Here is a 25,593-nt window from a genome sequence, read left to right as displayed (position 1 = left end):
TTGCCCCACTCCACGGCTGCAAGATCAGGCTTGACTTTCAAACCCAGGGGCAAAGATTCCCCAAATATGAATGAGCGTTACATGAAAAGGAACGCCCCAAAAGCTGGTTCGTAATGCGAGGTCCCTGTCCCACACGGCTTGCAGTGTGACCAGCAGTGGCGAAGCTGAAATAACAGTTGGGAAGACTGTAATTATCATTAATTGTGCGTTATGCAGTTCTTCCTCCAGATTTTTTCCTGCTAGCCTGACATGTTGTTACCCTTCATCTTGTTTTCAGTGTCTAGGGAGAAGGGAAGAAATCTATGGATTATACCCACCCCATCACGAGCTGTTCCAGCACGGGTCACGCAGCAGGTGCTCTGTGGTACAACACACTCCAGCTGACTCCCCCAAAGCACCAGCCAACCCCCCCATCCCCAGAGAGTCCAACAAATCTGCATTTTATCTCCTGCCCTGTGCCCGATCCAAAGGCAGGAAACCCACTGACTCACTTACTGCCCCCAAGCAACAGAAACAAAAAAGCACCGTCTCGTTATTAAGACTAGTCAAAGATCTTCCAGCAAAACAGATGCTTCCCTCCCTGCCAAATGCCGAGATGATGGGATTGAAGTGTTCTGCAGGAACATATCGATCCCATCGTAGCTCTCAAAAAAGCAGGAGGCTCTGCCTGTACTCCTAGTGCTTCAAGCTCGCAGGCAGCAGGGCTGAGCAAGGATTAGATGTCAAAAAAGCTGCTGCTATTTTAACATTTCTCCCCCAAACCCCACTCAGCACCAGCCTGATGGGTTCCACTGCCCCTCGCTCTAGGAAAATGTCTGATTTCAGTCCTAAAGCCGTTCATACTCCACGGAAGAACGTCCTCCCCCCTTTTATTGTTGGAAATTGAAATCTGAAATGGCAATAAATCACAAAGTAGCACAAGAGTCAGCCTGCATGCAGAATTATCTGCAGCAAAAGGTACCCCAAAGCACTAAGTCTAGTCAATCGGAATAACCAGCTCAGCAAGACTATGCCACCCAGCACGCTAATGATCCAACAGCCCTCTGGATAACAACAAGGACAATAAAATAAAAAAATTAAAAAAAAAACCAACAACCAGAAACAAAACAGTAGCCCAGGAAGGTCACAAACTCCACATGCACGGCCTTGCCAAAGACAACCCAAGGGCTTTCTGAATATTATTTCAGCCAGGGGTTCACGCTGTGCTCTCCATTCTCCGCAAAACCCTGCGGACTGTTAGTAGCCCCAGTCTCCCTGCTTTGCTGGGAGCAGGGGGCCTTTCACAACATCCTATCCTCCAGCTCACTGCATGCGCAGCCCCTCAGGGTGCTTGTCAGTGAGAGAATTGTTTCTGTACAAGGCTCTGCATTCAGCCCTGCTTCCCAGCAAAACGGCCTCAGGACCCACAGAAGATGTCCCACATCCTGGGACCAGATTCGCTCCCTCCGTTGACTTCATCCAGCCCTAAAGGAGTCACATGTTATTAATCAGAGCTTTTGGTTTCCCTTGCTGGATGGAAAAGAAGAAATTCCTTACCTGGTTCTTTCCCCCGCCTTCAGCTCTTCTAATCCATCCACAGCTTTGGATCAGGGATTTTCCTCTGGTGTTGGCTCCTGGTGTCCCTCGTTAGTCTCCATCTACAGAGTTAAGCCCTGTAAGAAAGGGCACAGACATAGCCACCTCAAACTCTAGCTACCCTGCCAGCATCATCACAGCCACTGCCAAAAGCAAGCAGCTTCTCTAGCAGCTTTCTCAATCTCACCCACAGTTGTTCCTTCCAGAGGCAAGCTCCTTGCCAGCCGCACCACTGCCCCCCCATAGCACTCGGTTACCTGGTGCCAAGCACAACCCTGCCATGAGGATCTGCTCAGTGGTCCAGAGCGCAGAAGCCCAGGTGCTGCAGCTGCACCAACCAAGAATTCTGTCCCTAACTTCATGAGACAACCTAGTCATCTTTTTAACATTGTCCCCCCAGTAGCAGGATCTAGGCTAAATATACAGCGTGAAAAACAATTTAAGGCTTCACTTACATCATTTCATTCATCGACGATGGTGATTTACGTTCTGATGACACAAGCGGAACAAGGGAAGGTCCTAAGATTTAGCTCCATACTAAAGGTTTTGGCTTTTGCAAAAAATACATAACATAGAACTGTCAAGGTAATGATGTCTACACAGCCTTTGGACAGCCTAAAGTGAAAGGTGTTCCCGATACACCTGTGAAAGCATTACCTCTCGTGTCTCTTTGGCAGTTAATCAGACATAAATCCCTTTGGAGACAGGATTCCTCAACACCTCTGCTTTCATAGAAGTGTCTAGGGACTGCCTCATACCCCCAACTTTATACATCCACAAATTCAGCCAAGCCAGCCTCTAGGATCTACAGATGAATACGGTAATCCGTTTACCAGAGCTTAGTAACTTACTGTAGAGCTCAGCCGCAAATAACTGGGTGCTCCAAGTGCCTTAGCCCGAGTATGTAGGCTCCAGAACATCACAACGCAGAGCCAAGGCTCTGGCATCTTTAGCACACACGTGAACATCGCAGCCTAGAGCGGTGACACTACACAAAGCTAGAGAGACAACAAGTTTGATAGTAACCTTCACATTTTACTTCAAGATCTCTTTACTGACAAGAAGCTATTCTTCCCCTCCCTCAAGAAACGTGTCCTTAAAAATCCTCGCAGGAAGTTATCTGCAAGTGTTAAGACTAAGTTAAACCATTTATAATTTTCCAGTTAACATACGCTGTTATAGAAGTGCCAACCATGATTCCTGCAGTTTCTTTCCCCATGCAGAGTCACTCCACTCTGCTTACGATTTTTGATTGCTCCAAAAGTAGCATCTTAAGTGACAGAAATATGCATGTGATTAAGTATTGTCTCCAGTTCAAAGCATCGGTATCCGAAGCCACCTAGATGTCAGCGAAAACATAAATTAACAAGAGAAACAACTCACTTCATACAGGAATCTCTCAGCTCCAATTAAGTACGTGGTATTTTTCATACTGAGTAGCCTTTGATTAGCAAGACATTTCACTTAACGTGTGTGGCAACCAAAAAGAAACTTTGAGAAACAAGCAAAGCAAGAGTTTGGTGTTAAAAAACATAAACCAAAACCCTATACAAATACAAACAGGAGATGGAACTTCACAGTTACTTCTGCCAGTCTCACAGTCAAAGTGGTTTATTATCTCATTGCCAACAGGGACTAAAAATTTGTTCTAGTACACTAGTGGGAAAATCTGATAAATATTAGAAACACGATACAGATTTGCAAGTAATATATTTCTTTGATGGCAGCAAAGCAAAGCTGATTGGATTGTTATCTGTGAAGCCCAGAAGACAGCACCTTAGTATTATTTAAATAAATTACACAGATCAACACAGTGGCATTCCACTTCCGAGGAAGGGGAACTGACTGGGATCCAGGACTCTAGAATCTCACACATTGTTACCCCAAAACAATAACCCCATTCAAGCTCTGCCAGGTGGCATGGTGTCTAGTCTTGTTCAGGGCACAACAGCATTTTGCAACAGATCTTTGACAGCTCTTGGGAAAGTTCAGAGCTGTCATTTGGCCTGGGGGGGGTTGTTTTGTTAGTTTAAAGGTAAGTTTACCTCTTTTAAAACAGGTAATTTGAAAGGAAGAGAATTGTTCCTGTCTCCAGCACTATTCCCTCTTCTCAAAGGGAGAACAGCCTTTCCCACCAGCAAATCCAAGCCATGGAGTACCCAACGGTGATCAGTAATACAAGGGGGCACGGACAAACTTGTCCGAAGGCCTTTACAAATCAGATGAAAGAGCATTTAACATTAATGAGCTGCAATAAATTCATCAAGAGCCAGAGGGAAGACATTTTACTGCAAGAACTTTATTGCACTACGTTCAAGTGCTGAACCAAGTATTGTGCCTACTGGACATCGGTCACCATTACACTCCCCCCGTCTGTGTCCACACCATATGACAGTCTGCACTTTTCACTCTTTTTCCTCAATTAAGGCTGCAGAGTCATAGTATATGATAATTAGTACATTATAAATCAGAGTAAAAGTAGGGGGAAGAATGCAAAGTTATACATATAGCATGTACATTTTTTTTTATTGTTCTTCAGAAGGGCTTGGGGTTTGGTTTTTAATCCAGCTTAACAACTTCCCCTCCAATCTGACTTCCACCATTTGTCAAATCAGCTTTAACTACCAGTATTTAATTTTACAAAGAACATCCATTTTAATTTGCAGAAACAGTTAAAACATTAGGCTTCTAGTTTGCAAGGGGAAGGTAAAGGCCAGAATTAGGTAATTGCAGCATCATCTACCTTCCACATGGACTCAAACATTACCAGATACGTTATTTCCCTAATGTAGGCATTGACATCACAAACACTTTCACGTCTCCTTTATCTATTAAAGAAATCAGAAACGTTACACATCTTAAAGGGAGGAAGGAACTCAGTACAATAATACAGTTTGAGTCAGGGTACAGACCGAGTTTTGTGGAGCGCCGCGTTTTCTAGCCACGGACCTCAAACGGGTCTGCTGGCGTATCTGTAAAGTGAGGGGCTCAACAAGTACAATTATTTTTTGCTTATATTTATAAATCCCTTCCAGGAATCGAATACTAAAAGCCCATTACCTGTGTTCTGAAAATGTTTGCGCAGTTAAGCGGCAGACTAAAAGCAGAAGTCTGGAACAGGAAGAAATCCTGTGAAGGCAGCTCCCATCGCCAGCAGCTGAGGTATCGGTAAAAGACGGGTACCAGTCCACACCTCCTACAGGCACGGACCAACAAAAGCCTTTGGTGCTCCACAGCAAAAGATCACAGGAGAGTATGACCCTAAACCTGTATTCAAAGCCTTCAGTGGCTGAATATTACAGACATAACGTCAAGTTGAAAGCACGAGGTCACTACTGGGGCAGGGCACTAAGTTAACGGGTGTTTGGTAGAAGTAGCCTGGCTGAAACTGCTTATTAGAGGCTGTAAAAATGACTTTATTAATTCACAGACAACACCAATGGCCCTTCAGAGAGAACGTGGTGCAAGTGCACACTCCAAAAACCAGCATATTTACGGTCTGCCAATGGTGAATACACGGTAGGCATGTTGGTGTGTAACTAGAGATTCTCCCTCCAAAAAAAGCCGAATAAAAAAATAACAAGGCAATCAGTGGTTAAACTGAACTGTACATGAGGGCTAGTCTGGGAAAATACCCACACTAGACATTTATTCATGGACCGCATTTCTGTGTGTGTACCATCTTTACCTCCTATATGATACAAATGAGACCCTCCCCCCGCCCAAATCCTGATTGACTGTGTTCGGCAAGGCAGACAATCTGGACAGCAGCAAAAAGCCTTTTCTTCTTCCTTATGACAGATAAATTAAAGTCCTTGTCTGAATTGCCCCTTGCTCACCTAGGACACTTTTGAACATCAGTCTTCTGCCGGGACAGATTTTCTATCTAGCAACAGAAAGACAATTAACATTTCAGCCAAATTCTTTGGAAAAATAAGACTCACACACACACAACATCACACACATGTGCATACACGCACGCACTCACACAGTTAAAAGCACCATCTCCTACCAACCGGAAAAGGCCTTTAGCAGATTCACCAAAGATATTAGGCAGTGAGTTTTCTGTTAAAGCCCAGCAGGAAGTTTTTTCCACACTTGCAGAGTCTGAACACCACATAGACATACAACACAGACATCACCGAATCTCTAGACTGTGCCCAGGCTGGGCTTAAGGCTGTCAGACTGCTCCCATACAGCAACAAAGGCTCCTCCTTATGTCCCTCTGCCAGGTCTCAGCAAGGTTTAAAAAAAAGAAGGAAGAAAAAAAAAAAAAAGGCAACTCCATTTAAAAGAGTCCCATAGGAATTAATGTATCAGGCCCTAACTGTGGGGTACTTTCCTCAAATCAAGAAAATAGGTTTTGCACAAGCCAGTGCTCTGCTGGTTTTCCTTAGACATAAAATTTACTTTATTTCTTTTCTTAAAAAGTTAAAAATACAGAAGGTTCAGAAACTGATTTTCTCCTTGCAGATGTTCAAACTGCAGCTTAAGGAGAAAACAATCCTTCACTGAAATGTTTCTCAATTTTTTTTTTATTTTTTTATTTTTTTCAATCATCACCACCATTAGGACAGAGGTTGAGGAGCACTGACTCCACCACTAATTTGATGACGTAGTTTGATTCCAGATTCACATTTCCAGGTGCCAAGAGTCCAGAAAACAGCCAAGCTAACTTCTGCCTTCGTTTGAGATTTTTTTTTTTTTTTTTTATTGAACACAGCAGTGACCGTTGGCATCTTTGAAGCGTAATCGCATCTTAGGTCGGTATTTCTCAAGGTAAAGCAGCTGTTTGGAATTGAAAGCTCCCCTCCTTTTCCTAAAACAAAGAGAATGAAGGCTAATATCAATGGAAAAAGTACTGCTTCAATCACCATATACATTCTGAGGCAGCTTAGTCCTCATTTCAAAGCTTTTCTGGATCTACAAAACAGCATTTTGGTTTGGTTCTGATTCATTGACACTCTGAGGAAGGAAAAACCAGGCCAGCATTAGCAGTTCATCACCTACATGCTGATACTAAAATCAAAATCCAGTTAGCAGCTTTCAGCATATTTTCTTGGATTGGGAGAGTTTCTGTCCATCGCCAGCAGTAGTTACCGACCAACATCAAGGTCACCCTGTCCTTGCAGATGCCTATGTTACTTACTGTATTAGCTAAGACAGATCATGACATTTAGTTAAAAATATGTAAGGGGTTCTCTAAAAAGACTTTCCCAGTATAAAAGGTTCCGTACCCAGGAAGAGAAAAACTGAATTTAAGAAAGGAAAAATTCAGAAAAAATCTGTTGACAGCAATACAGTTCACAAAGATAACTGAAGACCCTGGGAATCCATAAGGGGATGAATTGCTCTTTTGGCAGAACTCATTCAACATAAATCTTACCTGCTGGGCTTCATTTCAAGATCTGATGTTATCACTAAACCAACAGAGCTCTGCAGTCTCATCCTTCACCAGTTTTGTTATTTTCCAGACAGGGTGGTTGCTGACATTTCCTGGGTGGATAACACTCTCACCCACAACACCTGCAGGAATGCTGGTGCTCACCTACTTGCTGGCACAACCTCACTAGAAACTTTCTATTTTTTATTTTTAATTAAGAGCAATTAGTCCACATTCAATTCATCCATGATTTTTACAGCCCTGGCCTAGAGATTTTTTTACTCCCAAGTTCAAAATCTTTGCATATTAGGTCAATGGCTTAATATATAAGCCCTGATTTTTTAACAAAAAGGAGAGAAATCACCTTTTAATCCTCATCTCTAAACACTGGAAAGGGCACAAGCCTCAGCATTAATGTCAAAGTCATGCCCGTTATTGTCAGGATACAGCTGTTAGAAAAGAAGTCAGAAATCCAACAAACTCTGCCGAAGATGCATGCTGTTCAAATACAGTGTAAAGATTTCTTGAGAATGGGGAAGTTTAACTTACTGCCTTATAAACTGAACTGCATCTTCATACTTCATTCCACATTCAATGAGAGCAAGTGCAACCAGTACAGGAGCCCTAAAGGAGAAATCAATATTTAAGGAAGATCTAGAGAAACAATATATTGAACCTCTCAAAATACATCTGATTAATCTATAAACAGATAGCGTAAGTATTTTCTCTTTAAGTATCATCTACAGAAAGACATTTGCCTGCTGAGTACCTAATGTAAAATTTCTTTTAGCAGACAGCTCTGCTTCCAGCACACACACACACAAATAAAACTCAATAGCTCCTTAGTGTTTAGGGCATGAAACAATAATTCTAGATTTTTACGCTTTCTCATTTCACGATAACCTAATTTTCCACTTTGCTAAAACAAGTGTGTAATACCTCTCGCATGCATTTTGCTTCTTACGACACTGTAGATTTAGCAGTACGTGAGACAGATTATGAAGCACTGAACAGATGACTTACATAGTTTGGGTGGGTTTTTTTTAACGTATATGCTGTACATGGAACTGGGCGTTCCAGGGACAGAGTAAAACTGTCTATTTTGGGGTCTACATTTTGGAAATCTCTTAAGTGTAAAGAGCTGGCTTTTCAAACAAGCAGAAATCACAGCACACAATGACTTTCTCCTGGATCGATGTTCACCCCACTAAACACACAGTTGCAACAGGCACCTCTGACAGCAGAGTAGTGAAGGATTAAACAGGTGCTAGCAATTGGAAAACTTACACTCCTGGCTAAACAAAAACATAGTTCAGGAGAAACAACTGTCACTATCGCTGCCATGCCGCACCTGCATAAACAGAATTAGTCACTTTCCAAAGGAAACAATTCAAAAGTTCAAAAGCCACTTCAACATAACATTAAAAAAAGCACTTTTTACTATAGTTGAAGTTCAATTCCCTACTACAAGTGGACAGTTTTCCAGATTGAAGCCTGATATTATGCAAGAAACAGGAGCTGAAAAAAAATCACTTGAGTTACACATGGCCACCTTCTTAATGATGCTCCTCAGATAAAAATAGAGCAGAAATGGATAAACAAATGTTAATTGCCTGGGGGGTTGTCTCTTCTGTCTTTAAATATTGGCCATTTCTCCCCCTACCTCTATCTCCCCCATCATCTTCTCTACAGGTGGAAATTTAAGAACTAGACACGCTCCAGCCCTGCACATACTTGACTTCTTTAAGCCACCTTTCTTGCCCATGCATTCATATCCTTAAATATTAACAGTCCCATGGTTACTGTAAGAATACTAACATTTAAGCTCCATTTCCTCCTAGCTCACAGGATAAACACAACACTCTGAGATTACATTTGAGAACACAAATGTAGCATTTAGCTTTTCTGAATCAGTCTATATATATATATATAAATTTCATCTTGAAAGGAAGTTCTTCCCAAAGAAGGAAGTTTTATTTTGAGTGGTGAGGAAAGAAACATGTCTGCATGTGAGCAAGAAATACAAGCCTAACTTCTTGAAACTAAAGCAAAGCCACTTCAGAGTAAGAAAGTAATTGAACCAGTTTTTCTAAATGCTTTTTTTATTACCACATGCTTAATAGTATATCAGTTGCAAACAGGAGGGAATTAAAAAAAACACAACAATTGTTCTATAGATGTATAGCACATTTGTCAAGAAGCACAAGAGATGATGTTGTTTTAGCAGAAAGACACATACTTTCAAATTAATAGCATTTCTAACTGCTCCTGTTGCTCATGACTGACAGAAGTATTCTCAACAATCTCTCCAAGTTTTTCCTCTCATCCTTGATCAGCGTTATGAAATTACTTATTTTTAAGCTGCAATAAGTCTCTCTTGCTTTAAGGACACAAACTTGATGCTGCTACTTTAAAGCATTATTTGGGAGAAAACAGAGAAATTGGCATTTACTTAACACCTTCCATGACGTACCTCCCAAACAAATAAACTAACTGAATACTAACCTTCCCAACCCTGCAACACAGTGAACAGCGACACAGCATCCAGGCTCTTCACGAAATTTGGTTTTCAACAGGTTTAGCCAGTCATCAACTATCTGATTCGGGGGTGGTGCTCCATCATCAAATGGCCAGTCCTTTGAAGTAAGAAAACTGCATTAGCTGTATGGATTTCAATCTATAATCAACAGCGAGGTAACCATGATTGCGAGAAGGAAAATATTGCATTTAGCAAGAAGTATATATTACACGAACAGTTCCATGAGTATTTTTCTGGTTGTGCGGAAGTTTGCAGATCAATATCATAATGCAACACAACATTTAACAACCATTTAATTGCACTTTTCAATAACATTGCAATAAAATTCTGCACTAAGTCCTTTGTAGTATAGAATTCTTAGAAAAATAGCTGCCTTTGAAATCTCTTATTAAAAATATGTAAAAATCAATAGACATTTCAAATAAACATTTGAAAGATGAGAACTCTGTAGACTTTCGCCTATGGTTGTGTCAACTTTTGAAAATGCTATTTGTACTTCAGACTGCACAAAGAAGGTACTTCATAACAATTCAAGGGGATCAGAGGCGAAGGTATTTCATAACAACTCAAATGGATCAGCTTGCCATGAATCCAATAAGCAAGACAGTTAAAACTACCCGGGTATTTTCAAGACAAAAAAAACCCAACAAAACAAGCAAAAAGAGTGCTTCAACAAATGCAAAGTCAACAGCTAAGCAGCGTTTCACATTTCTGCCTATTAAAGTGAGTATCCAGCATTTAAACTACTGAAGCCACATTTAATATCATCAAATGGCCATCAATCAAAATTATATGTCAGAAGCTTCCCATTTTCCCGAGGTCACAGCTCTCTCCTGGAACATGTGCTAAGTGGAGTACTCCATGTCCTACATTTCAGGACCCAGCACATCATCACATGCTTTATAACCTTCTCAGACACAGGGAGTGCTGTAGAAAAGCACTCTTAGCTGCAACGGAAAACGTAATACTTAGTAGTTATTTAGCACTTTTAATTAGACAACTGGCATTTTTCAAGAGAGGCTCATAGCAAGAGCTTCATATTATTCAAGAACCTCTCCAAACAGTAGGGAATTGCTTTGAAAGGAGCTCTCTTCTTCCCTCATTGGCTAGAAACGAGACTTTCATGTATTATCTAGAGAACAGGTTAACATGAAGTCATATGAAAGAAGCACACAGAAACTCTGAACAAGCACAAGCAAAAGTAAAAAAAAAAAAAAGGTCAGATTTTTAGTTTTGAATGCACTTATTGCTACCCTAATACTTCCTGAAGAGCAAGCACTGCTTAGCACAGACCTCAGCCGAAGAGCATCTTTATACTGGCACTTAGAAAAGCTGCAAAGTAGAAATCTGTGTCTCAGAACTAGAAAACCAAAAAGCTTTAAGTTACTGAAATAACTTTACATGTAATTAATTCAGAAAGATAGGCAAAGTCTGAAGAGTACAGAGAACTTTTTTTTCAAGCAAATGGGAAATTAAAAAAATCTGGGACAATGCAGCAAAATAAAAGGCTATAGAAACAAGATCATAAAGTAAAACTTGTTCTTTCTAATAAAAGGCTTTTACGAGATTTTCCACTCAATCACACACTGCAAGCTGTATTATTTTAGGCCTAGTGTCATCCGCCATCCCAGGAAGAGATGTATAGGCTGCCAAGAGCAGAGGCATTACCCATTCCAAGATGCTTTCTTTTGAAACTGCCTTGCAAAGAACAGGATTTACATGTCAGTTCTGTGTCCTAGTTTTAGATTAAATTAAATCCTTTCCTTCAGATCAAGTACATGAGCTTACTACATTGCTTTAGCTTACATGTTAACCATCATGTCCACACAACTCTTGTGCTGGCCTAAATTAATCACAATCATCATTTCCCCACAAAGCATCACCTTCTGGGGAATGGTGCACCACTGACGTTAAATTAGCACTGATAAAACATTGCTGCACAGGGCACTGCCCAGAATAAGGAACAAGAATAATTCTGGGACTAGAGGAGTAATTACAGCAGGTTTGTATTTTTTTTTTTCCTGAGTTCTGCCAGCATCACCTCTGAATTCCTGTCAGACAGGACAGAAAACAAATTGCTAAGCTCCACAGGCAAAACAGTCATTAATAACCAGGATGGTGCACTGAAATTGCACAAACAGAAAATACAGCTCTTTTGTGCCACCCTGCAGTAGCTGGGAAGGGTGACAGGCACGAAAGGGTTATTCTTATTTACCCTTTGTCTGGAGTAGCCTTGCTCAGCAGAACAGCTCTGGGTTTGTCTGACTGCAGCATTGGCAATGCAGAACTGAGATGACCAAGAAGCAGTAACAGGACTCTAAGGTGACAAAGAACCCTTTCTTCAAAACCCATGGGCAAGTCACACTGAATTACAGCAGCAAAACGCTCCCAGCACTGCCTGCATCTGTGCAGGATGAGATCGCAGCCACAAGCACAGAATCTTCCCACCTTCAACACCAAAACCCACAGTGCTACAGTAAATACCAGGTGACAATGAAGTGACATCTCTAACACAGGCAAATCCCGACAGCTTGCTAAGCATTCAGGGGGTGGCCACTCTGGAGGGCACAGAGCGTAAAGAAAGTCTGATCCAGGGATGAACAGTAAACGAAGGACTGACAGAAGGAGAACAATGAAACACATCTTAGATCCTAAAGATGAACAAAACTACCGCAGCCTCCTTGGTTGCCAGCCAGTGCAAAAAAACTTCCAGAAAAAAACCCCTACCAGTTTTTCTGATGGAACATTTCTGTGTTACAATACCTTACACATGAACATAACTGCAAGAACTGCAGAAGCCCACAGAAACTAAATCTGTCCCCACCTCCTGTCTCCTGGATTTAATCTCTGTTGATAAACATGCGCATGCAATAGTACTACTTCAAACACAGAACATCTAATTCTCTGCTTTCTCACTATGCCATCTGCCAAAGCAACTCTGTAGCTGCCACATTCTACCCATCTTGCCAGTACATGATCCTGTATCACAGCATGAGAGCAGGCTTTGCTGAAGTGCTCTCATTTTCAGGGGTTTCACTAAGCTTTTGACCTCAACAGCTTTTAAATAGACACTAATCTCTCTCAGGCTGTGTTTTTAATCTTAATGTTATTTTTGCAAGCAAATATTAGCTTGAAATAGTGACGCGTTATTTTCTCAGCCAGCTGGTAATTCAATACCATTTCTGAACAGCAACAGGACTCTGCTTTGAAAAAACACGCATTCATAGAAGGAAAAGCTATACAGGAGGTGGTCGTGTCGGTAACTGGTTAAGCTTATCTCAAATAGCAAAACACTATTGCAATATAGTAAATTACTAAGACAACCTCATGACTGGGATCATCAGGATCAGTGATAACATTAGCAGCAAGCCTTCCCTGTCACCTCCTGCTTTCTGTTACCCTTAACAGATGCCTGGTGGATTTATGCTCCCTCCTGTTTTTTTTCTGCAGCAGCAGTGGAATACTAAGAGCTGGTACATACCAAATGCGGAGAGGCTTGTTAGCTGAGGCAAATGTGTACAGACACAAGGCTCTCTCGCATGTGTTACTCAAAGTGAAAGGCTCTCCAACAGAACAGTGCTCAGCAAAGCTGGCAGAAACACCATTTCCAGTTTTCAGAAAAGCTTCCTCAAAAAAACTGCTTTCAGTTCAAACCAGGCCAACACCAACTTCTTAGAACTTCTTGAGAACCAAAATCCCCAAACTATTTCAGAAGCGCAGGCTCCAGAGCACAGAGAACTTCACAGCTCCTGCAGCTGCCCTGGGGGCCCCGGCCATGGGCAGGGGGAAGGTGGATTTCGCTCATGGCTGCGGAAGCCAAGGTCAGCCAGCCTCACCAGGCAGCCACCCTGGCAGAGCTGGACACCTACAAAACTCTCCTAAATCTTCTAGGAAGAACTCTGATCTCTGCTTTGGCACAGGAACACAGAAATACTCTTAAGCCCCGGCTTAAGCCAGGGCTCTGAGGGCTTCTACACCAGAAGTTTAATCCTTCCAGTCTCTGGCAGCCTTAGGAGTATCACAACTAGAGGTTTCGCAGTGGAAGCACTGTGATGTCCAAGCCCAAGACAGCTCTAGATTGAACAAAATGCTATTCCACAGCACAGCCCTAGGAGCACTGGTAGCCCTGTAACTCCTTTTTCCAACAACACTGAGGCACACGTGGCTGCCTGGAACTGGAGTAAATGCTTACTAGGGCCAGAAGCCAAGAAACCTGACTGACCTGTACGTGGAGTTTTCACAGATATGCCAGGATACAAGTTTTTTCTCCTAATGGAAAACTGCAGAAGTTTTCCTCTGACTGAGCCATAAAAATCAAGAGGCAATAGAAGACTGACTACCTGCAACAAGAAGGTAAGATGCAATTTCTGGCCTCACAACGGAGTATTACTCACTCCAGTAAAATAAACTGATTATATCTGACACACTATAATAATTTAGAAGTATTGCCTGGAAAAATACTGCCTGCAAGCTTAGTATGAGCACACACCTATTAAAAAAACCTCCACTAAAACACCAAGCAATACTAGACGATGCAGTCAGACAGCCGTTGCATAATGTTAACTATGAGTAGCAGTTAAAGAAATTCCACCTGCTGAACAGGGAAGCCACCAGCAGCCAGGCTCCATTTAGAGGTAGGCAGTGATGAGGCTATCGATCAATACCCTGCTACAGCCACTCCATGGACGCCTCTATCAACATGTCAGCTAGAGTCTCAAGAGGTGGCACTTTTTGAAAGAGTGAGAGAAGGGAGTTTTATCTGCATCCTGAGAAGGTCAACAATAAAGCCAAGAAGTGCTGTTCTTGAGAGAAAAGGACCAAACCGAGATGCGTGAACCGTAAGGCTGAATACTGGAGTAGTATCGAACTAGGCACTAAAAGGCAATCAAAGGATCTCAACAAATCCAGGAATCCAGGAACAGACAATTCTATTCCAACTAAAGCGCTCAGGCAACAGTAATGAATCAGCAAGTATCTTTCATAGAAGTACAGGGAGTTTCTCAAAAGCGGCTTTAGCCAATGCTGGGGATCACATTCTTTTGGCCAAGCTGACACAGTCATAAACTGTCACCCAAAGCATGAAGGCCAACCCCACTACTTCTAGACATGTCATTTTTCGTTTTTAGACAGTTTTAAAGGCAACTCACTAGAACCTGGATTCCTTCTTTTTCGATAGGAGCTTGATCATAAGTAGCATCGCAAACTCGCACCAAGGTTGTCACTCCGTACTTCTTCAGCTCCTTTGAAAGAAAGGAAAACATGTGAGCACACCAACAGTGGGAAGAATTAAAGAACTTTCTCAGCAGCTACAAAACTGAACATTTTACACAGAGTCAGTGGTGTCGCGACTATTGCACAGCTCCAAGGTGACTACACAATGAAGGGGCAAGGGCCCACACAGAAAGGGGGTTTGTGGCCTGCATTAGGACAAGGGTTACAAATGGCAAGAATCAATGTGAAACACCTCCGATTTCTTCTTCTCTAGGGAAATGTCAAGGTGGAAAAAAATTGCATATATAAGAGTAAAATTAAAATAGGCTTATATTCTCCAAGCAGCTTCCTCTTCTCTTTAAATAGAAAGCCTGGAACTGTTTGCTTCAGCCAGTGTTGACATTTTGAGGCAGGGAGGAAGAGAACACACACACCACCATATTCTAGCTTCCTTGTAATGCACTATTAAGTAGCACATTGTGCTAGATAAATAATCAGAAGATCAAACAAAAGCTGTTCCAGTTGACTTTGAAGGTTCATACAGCAAGCAGAATTTCCTCTCATGTTTGGACTGAATCACTATAACTTCTAACAATTAGCAATAACATCTATTCCAGAGTCCAAGACTCCTGAAAGAGAAGACAATCCACAATAATGGGGAAAATAATTTCTGTTTTTATATATATATAAAGACCAAAAGAATGTGGCTTTCAGACAGAATTAACCACTAATATCTGAGTGGATTCATGGTGACGAGCACACTGCTAAGTGATGGAAGTCTGTTAATAGCCAGTCAGACATCAGTATGGGATGACAGGATCTCTTTGGAATGAAAAGGACCTGCATACACAAGATGAAAGTCCTCTAGATAGAAATGCACAAAGATACAGCAGTTTTGGAGCAAACTAGAATGCAGACATACACTGTACTACTACGCTTCTCTGATGATACCACCTGTTACTTTTTAAAAAAACACTTTAATATTAAGGTTTTGCTGTATTTAAGGTCTTGGTGTTTCAGCAACAGAGTGATCCACTGCCCATCATAACTGAGATTTCCCCTAGTTTGACCCAGGCAGATGTCATTTTTCACAAATGAATTCTGACACCTAAAATCTCTGACAATCCTGGGATTGGTAGGGCTGTTTGATAAAATTGATGGTTTAGTTGACAGGATGCGTTAAGCACTGCACTTAATCCTACTCCAAGGTAGAAGAAAGGTCAGAAATCAGTCACAACTCAGTTAACCACTTCTTTAAAAGCCAAAAGATGAGCAACAGATCAATGTATTAGAAGCACTGCATTACTTAATGAAAAATAGTTTAGAATCACAGAACAAGCAGTCCTTCAGAAACCAGGACAAGAACAGCACGGGTGCGTGTTTATATTCTAAAATGGAAGCTCATCCAGCCTCTTGCAATTAAAGAAATGCAGGACTTTGGAAAATGTGGATTCTCTTCTCATACTGTCAAGAGAATGTAAACAATATATTAAAGATAAAATACCTTAAGTTTCAAGAAACATGTAACACATAGCCAAAGCATTGAGAAATAGGTGTGAAGAATGACTGTTCAGTACTCGTACAGAAACTATGAGCATACAGGGGAAGAAGGATGATACTTTATTTGACTGCCTTACCTCTATGAACTTGCTGAGGGTTGCATTGGTTGGGTTGTGAGTGATCAAGAAACGCATATTCTCATAAGTAATTTCCACGGGGGCTGGACGGTTCATAATGGCAAACAAAATGTGTAAGGGGCCAAAAAAAAATTAAAAAAAAAAATCAATAACCTTGGAAACGTTTCACAGCAGAAAACATTAAAAAGACCACCAAAATGCCTGGGATTGATCAGAGCTTGCTTTGACGTGTTTGTTCCTTAAAGAATTTGCTTCTAGAAAAGCAGGTTTGCTTCAGAATCTGTTTGAATTCAACTTCAGCCTCAATTACTGCAGGTGGTATCCTTCAGACTCCAAAAATTCTGACTACACACAAGACTAGGCAGCCTGTTCTACATTTAGGCACTGGTGAGGCAAAAAAGTAAGGGCAGATTTTCTCTCCACTTTGTTTTCTTGATGCTTAGTTTTGCTAGAGTCAGTAAAAGGAATATGCTTCCAATGTGCAGAAGATATCCCATATATTTGAGTGTGTTCGCTGTGTCTGGAGTCTTCAAGGCAAAGTAATTATGGCACGTAGAACCCCCTGCACTCAGCTCACTTGTCAGCCAGGATGCTGTGCTGGGCCTGGCAGAAGTCTGCCCTCACACTCAGAATCGCCATAAATGTGCGACGTATACTCCAACAGAACACCTAAAGAGAAGAAAAATATCACGTCAGAGGATTTGTTGCTTCTACTTTCAGAAACACCAAGTACTGACACTCCCAGAGAAACTCAAACTAGGTAAGACTATATGGGGGGGGGGGGGTGTGTGTGTGGTGTTTTGTTTTGGTTTTTAAACAAAAATCAACCTTCACTGGACTCCCGATTGTTGTAATGCCAAATATTCTTTTGGCACAAAGTATGCTCTAGCCCAGAGACAAGGCACTTCTGGTAAACGCTGCTCCTGGCAGCCAGGCACCGGAACGGAGAACAAGGAAACCTTTCTGTGCTCACTGCAGCCCCTCCCTCCCACCCAGGTGCCCTAGAAGAGAAGAAAAGAGCACAAAGCTAAGGACATGCTTGAAAACGGCTGTTGGTACAGTCATACCTGTTTGGCTTAAGCTCAAATATGTACAAAATATTGTTGGCATGGCTTTATTTTCTGAACAAAATAGGCAGTACAAGCAGAAATAAGAGTATAACTGAACGGCTATATAGCCAAGCTTTCACCAGCAGATAAATTTCACCAACCCTGTTGTATCACCAAACTCCCAACAGTCGCAGGGCGATAGCCTCCAAAAATCAGTCATTTCAAAAGCAACCAAATGGTCATTTAGCAGTAATAGCTTTTAGTTATCCTCTGTCTTATCTCTATTTACAGACCAGGGCACTAAGACAGCAGCAGTTTCCAGCCCTAACACACAGCATTCAAAATACGGTTGTTTCAGCAACAGCAATAAAAGATGGAACGATGTAATTCTACTATAAACTTTAGGGGAATGAAAATGGAGCTAACCTAAACTAGCTCAACTCATTTAAGGCTGAAATACTAAATACGCAACACAGCTTTTCACTGCATTTAAACTGCGTGAAGCCAAAGAATCGCTACTAACACTTTTTTTTTTTTAAGGAAAAAGTTTCAAATCAGTTGAATAAAATCCAAACTAGCAGCCAGAAGTCACAAACCTGCAACTCAAGCAGAAAGGTCAGCATGGCACACTCAAGTGAATACAATTAGTGAAAAACACACATGCATGGAAGTTCACACCCCAAATGTCTGGTGCGCTCAACATTTTAATGAGATCCTCACTGTAAAATAGTCAAATTAAGTACTATAAAATTACCTTTTTCACTGACATGAAGTCAAAAATCACCCAAAGAACAGCAATTATTTCCTTAAAGAACAGCTTTCAATGCCAAAAAAATACATTAATTAGGTTGCCAGAGGCAAGAACAAAGATGTTTTCAATAACCTCCCCCGACCCTAACGCAATTTTTACTCTGAGTGACTGAAATACAAATTTCAAAAATGAAACCTGGAATATTTTATCAGTGTAATGACTACAGGATTAAGTCTCACCCCAGATGGAAGAGTCCCATCTAAACACATCATACTCAAGTCCTTACACTTGTCAATTCTTGCACATTTGTCATAACTCTCTCGTACATAGTACAGAATCTCAAAGCAAAGGATTTTTTAAAATGTATTACAGTCTGCTACAGCTATCATGTACCAGGAACAGAATGACTAGAGTTACAGCAGCCACATGTGTCCAACACCTGTAAAACTCTATGCAAGAAAGCCTTTTTTCAGGCAAACACTAGCCTGTTTTTCCCCCATTTGAACACACACTCCAGTCATCTGACATCCTGGAGAGTGATCTGCAGACTTACATTACAGGAACAGTTTCAAAACTAACTTCTGAGGGCCTAACTAGGTCATTTAAATAAAAAAGTGGTCAACAGATCTTGGCATAAGAGATCAAAACTTGGATCCAGAGAATCAGAGGCTTACAGCTTTACAAAGTACACTGTCGTGAGGGGAAGAGCTATTGTGTCATATTTAAACAAATCCTTTTAAACATTTTTCTTTTCAGCACCAATAATTTGGTTGGAAGAGCCTCATCCAGTGCTATGTGCACTCTGAGTTGTATCAAATCAGGTCATTATGGTTACACTTCTCCTCCCTCAAGCAAATCAAAGAGGGAATTTCAATTCAATTATTTTAAAAGTCTTTTTTACAAAACATTTACCAAATCATTAGGAAAGGACACATGGAGATGACATGTTCCAGTAAATTAAATATGGCAGGGAAAAGTCACCAACTCAAGTCCTACTCTCAGATCTGCAGCTGCTCCTGCTCTGACCTTGGCCAAGCCACTTTCAGTAGCTCAACTCCTCTGCAGAACAGGAATGACACCATCTTACCTTTCCCAAAGGAATATTACTGAAGCATTTAATTAGCTATTAGCTAAGGAGTGATTAAAAATGTAAAGCACTGTATTTAAGTCTGAAAAATTATTTCCAGAAGGATAAGAAGTTTACGTAGCACACAACCCTATTTTTAAAATTTTGGTTACTAACACACATATCCCTTCCTTCCATGACTTTCAACTGCTAGCTGTTAAGCTGAAGTTTAAAAGGAAAAATCAGACTTCTAATTAAGAAAATGAAAACCAGGAAAAACCCTATTGTCTACAACTTCTGATCTCCTCAAGTAAATACTTTCAAATTTCTTCCTCCCTATGTTAGCAACCAAATTTGCACTTCAAAATCCCAAGAGAACCGAGCGCTATCAAACTGCTGACAATAAATAATAACCAGCTCTGTGCACAACTTTAGACAAGAAATAAGTTTTCAGCCAATTAACCTTCAACTTTTTATACTTAGAAAGTGAGATAGCACATGGAGAGAAACCAAACATTACAACACATTTTATGCGGCTGGCCTCAGAAAGGGAGCAGAAGTCTCCGACACGTCAACACTACGAATGAGGTGCAATAGCTGCATCAGGAACCAGAGGAGGGGAAAAAAGCAGAGACAGCAGGACAAACGCACCAAGCAATAACCACACATGCATCTGAAAAGCACTAGATCTGCTTGGGAGTCAGTTCCTGATGTTGTTCAACTTAATTAGCCGGGAATAATCATCAATCAAGATGCCTACCTATACAACCAAGTTCAGTGAGCTGTGGCAGTCTCTGCACCTACAGACAGGACTAATTTAAAGTTATAACTAACGGCACTCAGCTTCCTACCTCTTGCGCTCACACAACCACACATGCCAAGAGAGCTTGATAAAGCCTAATGAAGCCAATTAAGAGAAGAATGTCTTTCGATATACTGTGAACGTGGAAGAATATGCTTAAAACATAAGCAAGAGGCAGTCGTATTAACTAGAATATATAAATCAGGGTGATTAAGAGAGAACAGCTAAATGAATTAGTAACTTGACAGCAGCTTCAGTTGAGATTACCTCTAGCAAAAATCCAACACACCTACAACACTCATCTCTAGCAGCTGCCTCATCTGTCGTTGCATTAACTCCCAAATTAAGATACTTCAATAAGGCAAGTCGCTCGCTCCTCTGTATTGAGCCTATGCAAGTTCAGGGAGACAGCTAATGAAAAACAAGTAATATCATCATTCCTAGTTCCACCATCTCCTTCAAAACACACTGGTAAAAGTGCTGCCTTAGCTACACTGAGACAGCGAAACAGCTTGCAACAGCTGCAGCTTCCAGAGATTGCAAAACATGGATACCTTTGGAAAGGTCACTTGGATCACCTTTCAAAATAACCCAGTGCACAGGATGCACAGCAAAGCCTGCTAATTTGTCAGTCAGTATTAAAAGAATACTTCAGTATTTTGAAGGTCAGTATTTTCAAGCCATCACAATTAATTTTGTTCATGTAAGTGGGAATCCACATTCGAGGTTAATAAAGTCAGGTCACGAGCTGCTGAACTTCCCTCTTTTTCCTCTTCTATAAAACCTCATTCTTGCAGTTTGCATTTACACACGTGAAATCAGCACTGCAGCATGCTGATGGTTCGCAACTCGATCCCCTAAAAACTGCCATCCTGATAGACACGACAGTCCAGTCCAGCCAGGCTTTTCCTGACACTCTGTAAGTCACATTTCACTTCCCTTTCCTGCACTGCCCCATTGCACGACCCACATTCTATCCATACGCTATCAAAATGTCCCATTTCATCTGGAGCACAAGGTGCTTTTCAAGTGAAAGAATTCACCAAGCCCTCCAAAACGAGTGTTAAAACAGTGGAAACAGATGTTAGCAAGAACCAAAGCAACCATCTTTTCTAAAATACAGTCTCCTAGTGTAAAGAGAAAAGAAACTCTGGAACTAACATTCTTGGAAAAATTTCTTGAACACTCTCTGAAGGAAGCTTGCTCAGAATGACACGTGCCTAGAGAGGGGTGAGGTCAAAAATTTTACTGTTCCACCCTATCCACCCCCGCCACGGAGCTCCCTCCCAGCCTGCTGACAAGTTCTGCGGGTGACTCATTCGTTTCCTTTTGCACTAACCCAGTCACTCTCCTTCATCCTCGGCCGTAAAACCCAGAGCAGCAGATAGAGATCTGCCTTAGCAAGAAGAAAAAAAAAAAAAAAAAAAAAAAGTAGCACAGATGAAAGAAGTCTCAACTTAAAAGTGACACATTAGGAAACAGTAAGAATTGCCAAACATACCATGCAAGGCTACTCAGCAAGAGAACAATCCTGCTGCAAAACTCAGAATTGAGTACTGCACAGAAGAAATTTAGCTGCCATCCCGGAATCTGGGGTGAGGTCAAACCACCATATCCGACACAGGCACCGATACACAGAGATCATGGTCCTGGTGAGCTTGGCAGCAGGCAGTGATTAGACACCATGTTAGCTCTTTCAGAAAGAACTGATAGGCATGCGTGGCTTTATGCTTCAGATCTTTTCTGTGAACTAGAACCTGCTTCGTAGTTAAAAATGCTGTTCTGACACAGGAGTTTTTTTAACACCTTCCCCACCCACCGTTTAGTTTTTAAAAACCCTTCAGAAGACACATTTCAATGTTATTTGCATACCATGCCCAAAAAGTTTAAAGTAACTAAAAGTGTTTGAAGTCAAAACCAAAAGGCCCTGCTAAGAAACTTAAGCTATTATCCTGTTTAAGTCACACAATTATATTTAAGGAAAATAAAAAATTACTTTAGACAACAGTTCACGGTACGTGACACTAACAACTCATTCCTAAAAATCAGAATGCTGAGCTGTCGAAGCTGGATCAACTGTTGGTCTCTAAAAAACACAGTCCTGCTAGATCATCAGCTCCCCTGACAACTCAGACTAAATATTCTCACACTTTAAGATGAGGTATCAAAAAAACCTACCAAACCTACCAAAAAACCATTAACAAGTCAAGCAGGACTTAAAAGCAATTTCAAATCACACAGCAACAGGGATATTATTCTGTGAAATTACAGAGTTGAATTACTTGCATCTTACTCATCTCGTTTATTTGAATTTGCCATATACCTCTGCCGGAAAAATGACTTAGTGGAGAGTTGGCTCCTTTTCCATGCTCCTGTGGCAGTTAAATTCAGTCTGACAACTGAAACTGAAGCTTACTGATAAATTTCACTGCACATCCACAAAGTCTCAATTGTTAAAATCCACAGTCCATTATTTCAAGCAGAGCTAGACTTTCAGTGTAAGAGACCAAGGAGAATTTAACTTTTCAGTACACAACAGAGAAAAACAAGGGGTAAAAAAAAAAAGGTACACGTAACAGTGACCTGCATCAAGACAGCAACCCAGCATCTCAAGTGTTACAACTGAAAAAAGCATCAAGAGATTTAAGGCTTCTTTACCCCTTCACAATTAAGCAAAATGAGCCCTGAGGTGGTACCAGGCAACAGCCACTATAAAGGTATTTTATACTCTCTTATGACACGCATCAGCCAGATACTGGCCTAAATAGGTGCCAGCCTGATCTAGCACTGCAATCCACATGTGTCAAAGAGTAACTTCTAGCCCAGATTCTCAACCCATTAGGTCTATTTTTCAATGTTTGAACAGAGCTGGTTTAAATTTCCAACTCTTTAACAGGCAAAGAAGCTGTCAAACTAATCCAAATACAACAGACAACACAGAGCTCCTCTCTGCTCCTTCAGTACATCACTGAAAACATGTTTTCTCCTCCAAAATACACAACCTACACCATTAACAAAAATTATCTGCTTGCACTACAGTATCTCAAGAGCTATGTATTCAGCTGTGGATCATCCTTGAAGTGAGGACAGAAACGAGCCTTTCCGATCCGTGCATCACCTGGCTCTCTCCAGGGCTACACATCAGCACACTCCCTCCCAGGCCTCACAACAGTTAACTAACATGGCATTCCACACCGGGCAAAGTCCAGGAGCAAGGAAAGTGCCTTCGATCACAGTTCAGCTCTGCTCTGATAGAGGAAGAACATCTGAGTATTGCTGTGTGGAAGAGAATGGTGGATATTTGCAGGTAATTAACCTGAAGTCAATCATCTATGTTTATAAGAGATGTACGTAAAAGCATCACAACTGGACCCTATATAAGGCAGCCTACGCTCCTAGCAGTGCATCCAATCCAATATGCATGCAGATACGTACTCCTACCTTCACTCTGATCTTTTCTTTCCAGCAGTTGAGTTCATTAAATATAAGTATTTCTACACGTTGAGTCATAAGAAGATAGAGTTTTCTGGCTGCTGCTACTGGTGGGTTTTATCTTTTTTCTTCTTTAAATACTAACTGCAGTTCTGAGTCAGAACCCAACTGGTTCATTTTGGGAGTTTAAAGCGAGTTTCCATTTATACAGTAGCCTTTAAAAGCCAACTTTCTGCCTTACTCCTCCTCACGCTGAAACCAACAAGCACACAGCTGCCCCGAGAGAAAAAGCACATTGTGACTAATCACCAAGGAACCATCACGGCAACTGAGTGGAGGCCACTTCTACAACCATCCCCATACCGTAACACCTCCCAACCTGCAACCTCGCCTGCGCTCCTAATCCCAACCTCCCGCTCTCAATAACCAGGGTTCCTCACCCACTAAAGCATGCCCGAAGCAGCAAACCACAGCCGTTCCCAGTAAGCACACCACTCCCTCTCCCAGGCCCTCCTGCAGGTCACTCAGCACCATCAGTACTTCCTTTAGCCGCTGCCCTGGCCAGGCCAGACTTCATCAGCTCTCCCCTTCCAGCCCCAGCAGCTCCAAATCCCACAGGGCAGCCCTGTATCTACACAACCCGGCCTCAGCATTCACAACCCTGCCCCCACTGAAACCCCAGGAAAACCACCACATCCTGGTCACCCTTCCTTTCCAGCTCCACATGCCCCCCTCGAGCACCAGGAAGATCCCCCTCCCAACACTGCTCCCAGCCTTCCCCCTCCATCTTCCAGCCCAGACCCCAGAAAAATTCTTCACCCTTTACAAATGACCCCCAGGCCTAACACAAGGCAGGCCCCCCCTTCCCACAAAACAACCCTCCCGTCTTTTCTCAAAACTCTTTCCCACATCCGTAGATACACACGACAATAAGTAACACCTTCTCTCCTCAAACAGACCCCCCCAAATGCCCCCCATACCAGGTACAAGCGAGACCCACACCAACCCCTTTGCAGTCCCCTTACCCTGTTGCACCCCTACGGGCAATGACCCCCCACTTCAGCACCCCCCCAGTCCAGGTACTAGCCAGACCTCCCTCCCTTCAACCATCCCTTTGGGGTCCCCTCATCTCAGCCCCACAGCTGGGGGGGGACGGGACTCACACAAACCAGCCATACAGCCCCGGGGGTGGGAGCTGTAAGTCACCCCCATCCCACAGGTGAGGGGAGGACCCCTCAAACCAGCCATGCAGGGCGAAGGGACACGCCACAAAACAGCCCAATCCTGCAGGTAAGGGCTACCATCCTAAACCAGCCTTACCGGTCAAGGGGTCCAACTCCACGGGCAGGGGGGATCCCCCCCAAAACCACCCCCAAAGTAGAGTAGGGACCCCCCAGGCTCACAAGCTGCCCCCAGGCTTGCTTCTCAGACCAGGTGAGTCCCCAGGGCCAGGGAGGATTCCTCAAACGAGCCCCACAGGTCAGGAACCCCCCCCAGACCAGGGGATACCCACCCCACCCCCCCCCGCGAATCAGCCCCCCAGACCAAAGACAACAAGGACCCCCCCAAACCAGACCCGCAGGCCAGGCGGGACCCCCAGAGCACGAAAGATCCCTCCAAAGGGCCGAAGGAGACTCTCCAGGCCAGGGAGATCCCCCCAGACCAGCCCCACAGGCCGAGGGATCCCCTCAAAACCTCCCAAGCCGCCGCGGGGTGGGGGGGCCACAGGCCGCCCCGAAGCCAGTACCCCCCTCCAGAGCCCGGGCCCGCCCCGGGGCGGGGGCTCCAGCCTCCCGCGGGCCCTCCTCACCCGAAGCCCCCCTGCTCCTCCCTACCGCGGCCCCTCACCCTGGGCATTGAGTGCGTCGGCGTTCTTCCGAGCGGGCCCGGCGCCTCCCACACACCGGGCCGGGGGACGGGAAGGAACGGGAAGGAGCGGGAGGGGGGCGCGGCGGCGGCGGCGGGCCCGGCCCGGCGGCGGCGGGGCCCGTGACGGGGCTGGGGCTGCGCTCGACCCGGTCCGGCCCGGCCGCGCGGAGAGAGCCGAGAGCCCGCGCGCCGCCAGACGGCTCCTCGCCCACAGGCCGCTCCCTCCCCGCCCGCGCCCCGTGGTACGGCCCGCCTGCAGCTGATTGGCACGGCCCGCCT

At 43.0% G+C, this 25,593-nt stretch overlaps 1 protein-coding gene across 1 annotated transcript; it reads right to left on the bottom strand.

Moving 5' to 3' along the window:
* Positions 1-3,854: 3,854 nt before the first annotated feature.
* Positions 3,855-25,571, bottom strand: PTP4A2 (protein tyrosine phosphatase 4A2). Its single transcript, XM_055798172.1, has 6 exons — positions 25,294-25,571; positions 16,346-17,014; positions 14,645-14,737; positions 9,464-9,594; positions 7,508-7,582; positions 3,855-6,394 (listed from the first exon to the last, which is right to left on the bottom strand). The coding sequence occupies exons 2-6, from the start codon at positions 16,439-16,441 to the stop codon at positions 6,286-6,288; spliced, it is 504 nt and encodes a 167-aa protein (XP_055654147.1). The 5' UTR covers positions 16,442-17,014; positions 25,294-25,571; the 3' UTR covers positions 3,855-6,285.
* Between the last annotated feature and the right edge of the window lie 22 nt (positions 25,572-25,593).

This window comes from Falco peregrinus, chromosome 3 (assembly GCF_023634155.1).
Source record: "Falco peregrinus isolate bFalPer1 chromosome 3, bFalPer1.pri, whole genome shotgun sequence".
NCBI lineage: Eukaryota > Metazoa > Chordata > Aves > Falconiformes > Falconidae > Falco > Falco peregrinus.
This window is presented reverse-complemented; position numbering and strand designations above follow the sequence as displayed.

What these genes read in the sequence shown, in the direction of transcription:
- PTP4A2 (XM_055798172.1), bottom strand. Translation starts at nt 16,441, where the DNA reads ATGAACCGTCCAGCCCCCGTGGAAATTACTTATGAGAATATGCGTTTC. An exon ending in AAGAAGGAATCCAGGTTCTA is followed by an intron (nt 9,595 to 14,644) that starts GTGAGTTGCCTT and finishes CTTACTTCAAAG; the next exon opens with GACTGGCCATTTGATGATGG. An exon ending in TGTGTTGCAGGGTTGGGAAG is followed by an intron (nt 7,583 to 9,463) that starts GTTAGTATTCAG and finishes TTTCTCCTTTAG; the next exon opens with GGCTCCTGTACTGGTTGCAC.